This window comes from Osmerus mordax, chromosome 23 (assembly GCF_038355195.1).
Source record: "Osmerus mordax isolate fOsmMor3 chromosome 23, fOsmMor3.pri, whole genome shotgun sequence".
Classification (NCBI taxonomy): Eukaryota; Metazoa; Chordata; class Actinopteri; order Osmeriformes; family Osmeridae; genus Osmerus; species Osmerus mordax.
The window spans coordinates 3,137,685-3,149,431 of record NC_090072.1 but is presented as its reverse complement, the minus strand read 5'-3'; the positions used below and the strand labels follow the sequence as shown (position 1 = coordinate 3,149,431).

The following is an 11,747-nucleotide window of genomic DNA, read 5'->3' as shown; positions in this document are numbered from 1 at the left end:
AAACCGGCAACCTTCTGATTGATAGTCCGATTCCCTAACCGCTCAGCCATCTGACCCCCCCCCAATTAACACACCATGGTATGAAGCTACAGACATGTGCTCTTTAATTGGAATAATACACTGAAGACCCCACTCTGTTCTTCCAACCAACCATTTCACAGACTTATCCATCAATAAATATATACACACACGTTTCTTTGGGCCTCCCAAGCTTTCACTCATTCTCTTTTATCCAATAGTCTCTTCCCATGGCCTCTTCTTGCCACTGGTTGGCTGGGCAGCAGTCTTGGCCTGTGCTGCTGCTGCTGGTCTGGGTGGCGCCACCTGCTGGAGGGGGTTATGGTTGAATGTCTGCCTTAAAGGACCTGGATAAACAGGAAAGAGGAGGAGGAAACACAATGAACAACACATAACTGCATGAAGTAACAAGAGTTAAGGAGGAGAGAGAGAGAAACATATTTATTTAAAAATAGGAAAGAGGCAGAACGATGAGAAGGCCCAAGGTGCGACTGACCTTTGGCGGCCAGTTGCAGGTGGTTCTTGATCCTCTTCTCTCTCTCCTCCAGCTGGTGGACCAGCTGAGCGTTCTTCCAGCCTGGGAGAAAGAGAGGGATGACAGCGACTTGTAAAAAAAAGTGAGTCAGAGGAGAATGAACGTGTCTGTGTCAGAGACAGTGAATACATAAGGTACAACGGGATGAGTGCCTTCTGTTGAATGATTCCTGACTACACCCAGGGTGCGAAATACAAACCCCCCTAATTAAGACTTGGGACCCCCCCAAAAGAGGTAAAAACAACAGGTAGGGGGGTCGATACATTTATATATCGTTCTTACCTGTAATCGTAAATATTACTTTACGCCCTGGAGAAGAATTTGACACCCCCGATTGTTATATTTTTATTGTTTTTGACCCCCTCGATTGTCATTGTATAATTCACACTCTGACCACACCCACCTTTCTTGATGCCGTCAAAGAGGCCGTCTTGGGGGGGCATGGAGGATGGGGGGTGGATGATCTTCTCTGGGATCCGCAGCTTCTGCCTGACGAGAGGGTGTTTGAGCAGAGCCACCTGGCCCAGGGAGAAGCAGTTGGAGGTCAGCCAGTAGGTGAACACCGCCTGGGGGGAGAGACAGGTAGCAGATTATAAGATACCACTGTCTCACAGCAGAGGGCGCAATTACTCTACAGACTAATGTTGTGACGAGAAAAGGGAGGCGTAGAAGAGAGGAAGGGGAGAGAGAGGAAGGGGAGAGAGGAAGGGGAGAGAGGAAGGGGAGAGAGGAAGGGGAGAGAGGAAGGGGAGAGAGGAAGGGGAGAGAGGAAGGGGAGAGAGGAAGGGGAGAGAGAGGAAGGGGAGAGAGAGGAAGGGGAGAGAGGGAAAGGGGAGAGAGAGAAAGGGGAGAGAGAGAAAGGGGAGAGAGAGAAAGGGGAGAGAGAGAAAGGGGAGAGAGGGGAAGGGGAGAGAGGAAGGGGAGAGAGAGGAAAGGGAGAGAGGAAGGGGAGAGAGAGGCTGACCGTGGGGAAGTTGATGGTGAGCGGCAGGATAATGAAGGGCATGATCCTGAACACAGTCTTCATGGCTCGCATGTTGGGGTTGTCTATACCAGACTCTGCCCCCAACTGAAACAGGTGGAAGAACGGGTCATTTGAGTGGAAGATTTAAACAATTTGACAGATCCTAATCAATACCTGACATTCTACACAAAGCATTAAATTGCTCCAGTAAGCATCCTCGGCCTCCATGCCCCCTCACCTCCAGTATGAAGAACATGGTGCCTGTGACGGCTAAAGGGAGGATGAAGTAGGGGTCAGCTGCAGTCAGGTCAGTGAACCAGAACAGCCCTCCTGTCTGCATGCTGGGCACCGGGTGGTACGACATCTTGCGCAGAGCGATGAAGAAGGAGATGAAGACTGGTGTCTGTGAGGGAGGAAGGGAGAGATTATATTCATTGTTATAAAGAGGACCAAGCGTTCTTCAATACGTACTGACTGGAATAAGAGTTGGTAGGCATGGACAGTGTTGCGCTGCAGCCTGTCGTACAAACATGACTTGTGCGACGCTGTGTCTTGTGAGAGAGGAGGAGCACTCGACACTGACCTGTGCGAGAGGGACCAGGAAGCCACGGAGAGGGTTGACGTCATGCTTCTTCTGGAACATGGTGAGGTCAGCGTAGGCCTTGGCAACTAGACAGAGGGAAAGATGATGCATGACACTGCATTCCCGTAAGGCACGAATAGACTAGTTAGTACGTTTCAGGTAATAGACGGAAAGCAAAGGGCAGAAAGTTTGAGATGAGAGGAGGAGGAGGGAGGACTCACAGTCAAACTTGTTTCCGCTCTGTTTGGCTTCGTTCATCTTACTGGTGAGTTTGGTCATCTCTGGCATCACGTTGTTGAGCTTCGCCGCCTCCCTCTGGCCTTTCACAATCACTGGGAACACCAACATTCGAGCTAGCACTGTGCCTGGGGTAAGATAAAGAAGGTCAAAAACAACAACTAGCAGTGCATTATGATTTCCCGACAGCAGTTCTCAGCAGAAAGCCTTGAAAAGGTCATACAAGGTCACATGAGTAGGATAAAGTATCAACCATCTGAACCAAGCTCAGTTTTGGTAGGGGTTTTGTATAGCAACAATCAGTGTTTACCTATAACGATGGCGCCCCACCAGGGAACCCCCAAATCCACGTGGAAGAACTCCAGCATATTCTGGACCAGACCCACAGGAGTGGAGCACCCCAGACCCAGCTCCGCCAGGCTGACTTCGGCTCCAGGCCCGTGGAGCACGTCCAGGGCTGTCGGAGCAGCCTCCACCAGCGACTCAGAGATCGGTTGTGTTATTACAGGGGTGGGGTCTGCGATGACAGGACTGGAAACGGGAATGGATGCTTCCACAACTGGAGTTGACGGGGGAACCGGTGCAATTGGGGTCTGTAAAAGTCGACAGGAGATCTTGATCTATATTTTGGTCTAAACATCCCAGAAATGGTATGCAAGGATGAAACAGAAATGCTCACAGAAATGCTCACAAAAAGGTAACAAAAATCGCAGTTTCACCTGTGAGCTGTTGTGCCTGACTGACACAGCGCTGACCAATAAGAACCTCCCATGGTGTCGCCGACCAAGGACGGCTCTGGTAGCAGGACTCCTGCAGTCCATGTGAAGGTGGGAGCTCTGTATAAACCTCTACAGAATGAAGAGAATACGGCTGGTCAGTGAGATATTTCACTTTAATAAACCACAGACATAAGGCATTCGTGGCCACCACGCAAAACACATAGTATCCTGACTCCCGGCTAAAACATCCTGCTAAGTTAGCATGCTAGCTGCAACAGCTCAGATCTACAGGAAGTTCTACTATTTTAGCTAGCTATCGAGAAAACTAGCACAACGTATACTACTACTTATTAGACACATTTTTAAACGTCAATCATGTCAACAGGTGTCAGAATTATTGCTTTAGCTAAATTACGTAGCTTGTTGCTGGCTTCAGTGAGTAATAGGACACACACTAGCTGTGTCAAAGTCAAAGCATGCATACCATGGTAGCCTACGCGTCAGTGAAAAACCCTCTGTTTATTGCCAATGGAACCAGAAAACACGTTAATCGGACAGCACCGATTCATGATCAAAACTAACCTGATTCCATCCTTCTGGAAATGTATGCTTAACTCGTTTAGATAAACTCGTCCGTTGAAACAAACATCTCGTTAGGCAAACTGGAGTCACCCCACTTCTAATCGCTGCCATGTTGAAATTGTAACTACGGGCACCTAAAGTGGACAATCTAAGTACGTTAGTACGGTGGCTGTGAAGTCCAACACACACCTACTATGTGTACATGTACATCCCCAAATGAACACACGTGCCTGTATGTACTATCCACCAGGGGGGATTATTACTCTATTTGCTCCCTGTCTCATATTCTATGTATGTTGCTTGCTAATGCTAGAGGCAGGGAGTGCTTCCCTTAGATACATCCACTTTGCCAAAGTCAAACCTATTTCCATGTCCATGGTTATCAATAAATGCTCAAATCAAATAACGTGAGTGTCTTGACTGAACTGGGGCCAAGAGTACCTTTCAGATCTAACTTCTAGGAGTCTAGAGTATGGTAAGCTTTCCTAAAATACTGTGGCTGTCTGGTCTATGATGTAGTAACCATAAGTGTATAACAAACATCTGCTGTATGTCATCTTTATTTTTCTCTATTTGCTATAAATGTCATCCTCTGACCTTCATGCCCTAAGAGAGACTTTGCAACCACCACTGTGTAACTGGTAGTTTTTCTTGTCGAGGTGTATCTTAACTCTCTCTCTAATCAGCTGATCGTCTAATACTTATAAATCTAGTACCTAAACTGATAGCCTACATTACCATGGTGTGTTTAATATCTAAAAGTGTGACATTTTATAGGCACACCATTACTATTATATTCATCAATTATTCACAAGTAATAATATGAAGTTTAATTATACATACAGTACATCAATGTCTTGAACACATGCATATTTATAGATAGGGAACAGTGCCCACGATGATGTCGGTAACACAGATTTGGAATTGTAGATATACTAGTGCACCAAATCGTGTCCAAAATCATGGCATTATTAGTGAGATAAAAAAGTTGATCCTGTACATTAAATATGTGACTAAATTACATAAAATACCAATGCACTTTTTATTCTAATGAAAACAGAACTTTGATTGCCCAATTAACCTTACTCTCAGATTATGTAATGTTTAACATCATGGAAAAAATAAATCCTCATACACCAAAAAAATCAATGGGCCTTCTTGTCCTTCAATACTATACTTTTGTTTACAAGAAAAATGCTCATCGCTCTTCTGCTGGCCGTCGTTCTCTTCTTTTGTCCATCCAACTTCTTTCTTTTCTAAATAAATAATAGATACATCATGACAAATTATTATAGTGCCACATCTGTGTTCTTGCAACTTTCAATGGGTTAAATGTACATAAACAGATTGACCCTTTTCACTGCATCTTTTACATTTAACGACAGAAAAGCAACCAGTAGAGCTGGACTGCTTCCATTTAGTCTCACACGACCCCCTCCCACCTCACACTTTTACATTTTTTACACAATCACCCACTCTTCTATTCTCGTAATTCACACCTTGCTTTCCTGACAAAATCCTTCTTACATTTACATTTAGTCATTTAGCAGACTTTATCTTTGTCATCTTATGTCAACAGGTCAAACTGTCAAGAACGGAAACGGAAACGATCCAGGCTTTTGCTGTTTACTGTAACTGGAGGGTAATGGATGAGTATGTGTGTGCGTTAAAGAAAGACACTGTGCTTTTGAAAGTGTGCCACAGAATGTTCATTGTCATCACATAGCTTAGTACAATCTCATTGTAACTTTTCAGAACCGTAATGTCCACCCAGTGTCCATCAGCAATGTGTAGAAAGACTCTGGGCTGAATGCAACTGCACTGCACTGGGGGCCTGTAGGGCAGCGTGGACTCTGGAGGAGCGGTACTTCCTGTAGGCGGCCATGACAGCAGCCAGGAGGGAGAGTGCAGTTGTGACCCCCAGGACCACAGACACTGTAGACTCTGTACCTCTGACCCCAGACACCACAGACACTGTAGGCTCTGTACCTCTGACCCCAGACACCACAGACACTGTAGACTCTGTACCTCTGACCCCAGGGACCACAGACACTGTAGGCTCTGTACCTCTGACCCCAGGAACCACAGCCACTGTAGGCTCTGTACCTCTGACCCCCAGGACCACAGACACTGTAGACTCTGTACCTCTGACCCCAGACACCACAGACACTGTAAGCTCTGTACCTCTGACCACAGACACTGTAGGCTCTGTACCTCTGACCCCCAGGACCACAGACACTGTAGACTCTGTACCTCTGACCCCAGGGACCACAGCCACTGTAGGCTCTGTACCTCTGACCCCCAGGACCACAGACACTGTAGGCTCTGTACCTCTGACCCCCAGGACCACAGACACTGTAGGCTCTGTACCTCTGACCCCCAGGACCACAGACACTGTAGGCTCTGTACCTCTGACCCCAGGGATGGCAGAGGGATCGATAGGGGTCACACTGAGGTCAGGGGTCAAGTTCTGGTAAATTATAGAATGACTAGGGGAAAGAAAATATAAAATATTTAATGTAGTGTAGGAATATCTGTCGGAAAGCATAAAATACATGATTACACACATGAATTGGAATAATTTCCTCGTGCAGTTCACTTCCTTGTGATGTTTTGGTTTACTAGAAGTGCAACGCCCTTGCCTGAGTTTCCAGGTAAACATCTTTAACCTAACAGTTCCTCATACCTAACTTTGCATTTTTTTACTGAAGTCATGAGGTTATGAAGATGGAAGAGAAAGAAGGAACAGTGGATCAAGCACCTGCAAGAAAATCTTGTGTTACCCTTGTCACAGTCAACTATCACTGGTGTGGTGTTATGGTCAGACTGGAACTGCCACACTGCAGTCTGTTGTTTTTCTGCTTATTGACCCCCTCCCTGCTTCTTGTATTATTTAAAAATAAATAATACACAGAACCAAACAGCGTGGACATATTTTATTTATATTTTAAACAAAGATGGAAGACCTACAACTTCCAGTCAATTATCTTTGTTGCAGTGACTAACCATCTATGACATAGTTCTTTACAAATAGTGACTGAACACAACATTACAAACAGTTGAAAGTGTTTACTCTTGAAAGCATTCATATCATAATTCCAGGCCTATTTTCTATATGAATCACTGCAATATTACAGCAAACTAAGAGACAACATTCCTGAAGCTTTACCCTTTTCATTGTCTTATTTACGGTGCGGGAGAGTGAGAGAGAGAGAGAGAGAGAGAGAGAGAGAGAGAGAGAAAGAGAGAGAAAGAGAAAGAAAGAGCGCGTGTGTGCGAGCGAGAGGCCAAGGTCTGCGGTCTTGGCCATTAGTTAATTTACTTATTTTTGTGTAGGTAATATGTTGTTAAATATGTTTAAACTTAAATAAATTACAAGTAGTTTTGTCTCGTTGTATTAATTTTTCCTGTTATTGACGTGCCTAATGCGCAACCAGAAATGTGAATATATACGAATATAGTTTTTTTTAAGCTTTTTTTTTTTTAGGGAATATTCGAAATTTTGACAGCCATAGTGACACTGCGTGTCTTCTTCGTGACCTCTGTACAGAATCTGGTGCCAGCTTACCCTTCTTACTGGACTTGTCTCCATATTTACCTTTTCTACTGAGTCTTATACAATTAAATAAACGAGAGCTGCGCTTCTCTTTTTTCCCATGAGCCCCTCTCGTCATTTCTCTTTCCTGCCCTATTATGTGACTATCTTCATCATGTTTACTGACATGATCATTTATTTTCTCTTTATCACAACTAGCTTGACTTTTTCTGCCTTTTTGCGGTTGTTCTTTATCATCATCCTGTTCTTTTTGTTTGTATACATTGCCCATCTCTTTTTCTTCCTCTGTCTTTCCATCACCAATTTCTCCTCCTCTTTCTTCAACATCTGTCACCACTGCGACATAATTTCCTCTAACATAAGCTACGTCTCCATTGATTTCCTGATCCCCATCATCTATCCAGTTGACAACATCTTCATCTTTTCCGGTCTTTCCATCACCTACTTCTCCACCCATCTCTTTATCTCCATCCCCTGTCTCTTTTTCTCTCTCTCCACTATATATCTCCCCACCTTTTTCTTTAACATTAGTCACACCCACAAAATTTTCTCTCCTTGCAAAACGTAAATTTCTATCCATCCCATCATCTATCTTATTTTTATTTTCTCTTTTTCTACTGCCTACCTCTTCTCCCCTTTCCCCACCCCATTCCTTCTTTTGTTCTGGCTCTTTATTATGTACATCTCGTACTTCTTCTCTATCCCCACCCCCTACCTCATTTTCTTTCCCTTGTTCTTCACTTATCTTGTCATCTCTTTCTCTCTTTCCATCACCTGCCTCCCCTCCTCCTTCTTCAATACTATGAACTCCGTTTTCTCTCTCTCCCTCGCCTACCACTCCTTCTCTTACTGGAATATTACTGTCATCTTCATTTTCTTTCTCCTCATTGGACACATGTCCGTCCATTTCTCCATCATCTATTTCATTTTGTTTGAGTTTTTCAGCCTCTGTCATATTTTCTTTTTCTACTTTGTCTCCCTCTCTTCCTTTTTCTTCTACATTAACAACATCTCCATCATTTCCTGTCCTTCCATCACCTACCTTTTCATCAGTTTCTTCATCTCTATCGCCTGCCTGTATTTTTTCCTCTCTCTCTCCATACTGTACCCGTGCCATACTTTCATCTACATTACTAGCATCTACATCCTTTCCTCCTCCCTCACCTACCTGTCTATCTGGTTCCTGATCCCCACCCTCTGTTTCATTCTCATTTCCTCTTTTTACATAATCTGTCTCTTCTAACCTCTTTTCCTCCCATTCGTTTGTTTTCTCCTGCTGTTTATCCTGTGCTGATCCTACTTCTTCTCTCTCTGCATCACCTGTCAGTTTTTCTTTGCATTCCTCTCCACTTATCTTATCTCTTTCTCTCTTTCCATCATCTGCCTCCTGTCCTCCTTCAAAAGTAGGAACTCCTCCCACCTTTTCTCTCTCTCCCTCACCTACCACTCCTTCTGTTACTGGAATATTTCTGTCATCTTCATTTTCTTTGCCTTGTTCTTCACTTATCTTGTCATCTCTTTCTCTCTTTCCATCACCTGCCTCCCCTCCTCCTTCTTCAATACTATGAACTCCGTTTTCTCTTTCTCCCTCGCCTACCACTCCTTCTCTTACTGGAATATTACTGTCATCTTCATTTTCTTTGCCTTGTTCTTCACTTATCTTGTCATCTCTTTCTCTCTTTCCATCACCTGCCACATTTTCTTTGCCTCGCTCTCCACTTATCTTATCTCTTTCTCTCTTTCCATCATCTGCCTCCTGTCCTCCTTCAATAGTAGGAACTCCTTCCTCCTTTCCATCACCTGCCTCCTGTCCTTCAATAGAAGGAACTCCTTCCTCCTTTTCTGTCTCTCCATCACCTGCCTCTCCTCCTCCTACTGGAATATTACAATCGTCTCCATTTTCCTTCTCTCTGCTGCCATGTCTTTCCATTTCTTTATCTCCTTCCTTTCCTGTGTTTCCTTCACACTCTTGTCTTTCTTTTTTTCGTTGTTCTTCATCTTCATCCTGTTCTCTTTTTCTTTTGATTGTTGACCTTTTGATTGTTGATTTGACCTTCTTCCCGTCTAAGTAAAGAAAGAAAAATGTATTGTAGCATCAATAATTAAAAATATATTTTTTAAAGCAACTGTCGCCTTACCTTTCTTATACATGAGCAGGTAGGCACTCAAGGAGCTAAAACTATAATGATCAAAGACAGGTAAAGTTACTGTAGGCATTGTAAGTTGTCACAGAAAACAAAGTTTCAACCACCCAAATGGTGATACGCAAAAACAACATACCGTTCTGGAAAGGGTTCATTAGCCTGTAATGTAAAAGTTTTTTTTTTTTACTCATGAATTGAAACATACTTTGCATACTTTACTACGATTGAAACATACTTTGAAATTATGATTATATTTTATAACAAATCTAGCACTAATGACGGAAAAAATCTATTACTGTACATGAATCTCCTCACCTGACGGACTTGTGTATCATCAAACGTATACCAACACTGATTTTCAAAGGACTTGACAGTAGCAGTGTAGTGCCCACTACTTAAACTTCCAAAATGGTCCACTACTGCATATAGTTCATATGTAGGATCCTGTTTGACATTATCAAATTATAAACGTATTGTATAAAAATAATAGGGCGGACACTTTAATTTGATATGCATGCTGTTGTATTTAGTATTTAGTTATAATTTATGATTAAAAATATTGTAAATACCGCTGTCTGTAATTTGGAGTCTATGTCCACATAACAATTGTTTTTGACATATGACATTCGGTTGTAGTCAAACTCAAATCTTTTGAGGAGCAGAGTCAAACTCTCTGGGTAACGTTTCATTTTGCATTCCTACACAAACATCACAAAATGTATAAAAGTAATTAAAAACAACAAAAATGCATTACAACAATCAAAGTGATTATGAACATCTTAAATCCTAACTCACAGTGGTAGCATCTACTTTGTCATCACATCGATCACAGTAAATCCTATTTTCTTCATTGACATCAGTCTTCGCGAAAAAACTTGCATAGCCATCCATCTGAAAATCAAAGACAAAAACGTTTTCAAAATCTTAAGTTGTAGCTTGGCCCTCATAAGACTAATGCTCCCTATTAGGTATAAAATGTTTATCTTACCACACTGTTGGTGCAAGGCTTTTCCAGTGACAGAGGTAGACTCCAAAAGTGACCTTCATTCTTGGTTGTATGGCCCATTGAGCATGTTGTTTCATGGCTCAGACCTCCTTTGAAGATCTACATGACAAAATACAACAAATTCAAGACCACTTGTTGATTGAGTCCATTTTGTATATTATTTTCACTTCAAATGTACCTGTAGGAAATGTATATACAGTACCTTTGACACTTCTGGATTGACCAAAGTTAGTATCTTCTCAAAATACTCTGCAGCATCCCTTTGCTCAAACACTGGGGGCCAAAACAAAAGCAAAAGCAGCTGCATTACATCAACACACGTGGGACACATAATTTAGACCTAAATTAGAGATTTTGGTTAGAGATAAATTGTGAGATCAGCCATTATGTCTCAATTGCAAATGCTTTTTTCGTTGTGTCATTAATAAAAACTTAGTATATAATATGAAAGTCTTAATTATACGCATATTCAAATATCAATTCTATTAATCTGATCACAAAACTTTTTTATTATTCTCATTACCATTTTCAATTCCCAGTTTTGATGATATACCCTGCGTGCCAACCTTGCTACTTCTCAATTCCCCAAATAGTGTTTTCAGCATAGCATCAAAATCTCCCTCATTCTGTCTGCAAAGAGAAAACAAATTCTCAGTTTCCTTACATTTCATGGTAACATGGACAGTATTGCTGTTGTTAAAATGAATATGCTGAGGAGGTATTTTCAAGGTAATAAACAATAATGTATGGGAACCTGGCAAGAGCCTCTCTGAAGTCCTTGGTCATGAAAAGAACTTGAAGCACGCTGTTTAAATAGCAGGTGGCCCCTTGATTATTCAAACCATGGTACTCTGAAATGAACATACCATTTTCTTTACCACGGTCCATTTATGGCGATCACTTTCCATTTGAAATTGTAAATACATTTATATAGCCTACTTAATGTTGTAAAAACTTTTTTTCAGAGGATTTGTTTATTGTGATCATCGTTTTATAACAACTTTATGTGTTTAAAGTGTATTTGTTGCAGCAAATGCCGTACCTTTATGGATGCCATCTCCTTTTCTATGAGCCTCGCTGGAATCCATAACCCTAACCCTATCACATCCAAATCCTCGTAATCTTTTTAAAAATTAAGTTAGGCCTATATCAAGATAAGTATAACTTGTTCCCTTGACACACTGACCGCCACGAAGCTCCTTTTGAGAGCCCTTGAGTCAACTCCAGCACCAAATGACTAAACGAAAGTAATCTAGCCACTTCGCCGACTGAAGTGGGCGTGGAACGCAGTCGATGTGAGTAGTAGCCTAGTATTAAATGTATGATCCGTCTTGACTGCAAGCGAAGGCCATTCAAATTACAGATCCTGTCAACCCTCTTACAAAAAAACGACATGTAACATT

The 11,747-nt window shown here is 42.3% G+C and overlaps 1 protein-coding gene and 1 long non-coding RNA gene across 2 annotated transcripts; both read right to left on the bottom strand.

Moving 5' to 3' along the window:
• Positions 1-81: 81 nt before the first annotated feature.
• Positions 82-3,750, bottom strand: oxa1l (OXA1L mitochondrial inner membrane protein). The gene is made up of 10 exons (XM_067261303.1): positions 3,639-3,750; positions 3,057-3,185; positions 2,648-2,930; positions 2,322-2,465; positions 2,101-2,186; positions 1,756-1,920; positions 1,518-1,622; positions 957-1,119; positions 515-595; positions 82-365 (listed from the first exon to the last, which is right to left on the bottom strand). The coding sequence occupies exons 1-10, from the start codon at positions 3,747-3,749 to the stop codon at positions 229-231; spliced, it is 1,404 nt and encodes a 467-aa protein (XP_067117404.1). The 5' UTR covers position 3,750; the 3' UTR covers positions 82-228.
• A 3,482-nt stretch (positions 3,751-7,232) lies between these two features.
• LOC136967644 (uncharacterized) lies at positions 7,233-11,545 on the bottom strand. The gene is made up of 11 exons (XR_010879509.1): positions 11,387-11,545; positions 11,099-11,195; positions 10,868-10,974; positions 10,547-10,617; positions 10,327-10,443; positions 10,134-10,229; positions 9,908-10,036; positions 9,654-9,782; positions 9,475-9,497; positions 9,333-9,373; positions 7,233-9,258 (listed from the first exon to the last, which is right to left on the bottom strand). It is a non-coding gene; the product is annotated as an uncharacterized lncRNA (long non-coding RNA).
• Between the last annotated feature and the right edge of the window lie 202 nt (positions 11,546-11,747).

Bases quoted from the DNA above. Each gene is read 5' to 3' on its own strand.
- oxa1l (XM_067261303.1), bottom strand. From the start codon at position 3,749: ATGGCAGCGATTAGAAGTGGGGTGACTCCAGTTTGCCTAACGAGATGT. The intron at 3,186-3,638 runs GTTAGTTTTGAT...TTCATTCTGTAG, and splicing joins TTCCAGAAGGATGGAATCAG to AGGTTTATACAGAGCTCCCA. The intron at 1,921-2,100 runs GTCAGTGTCGAG...CCTCCCTCACAG, and splicing joins TCCTGGTCCCTCTCGCACAG to ACACCAGTCTTCATCTCCTT.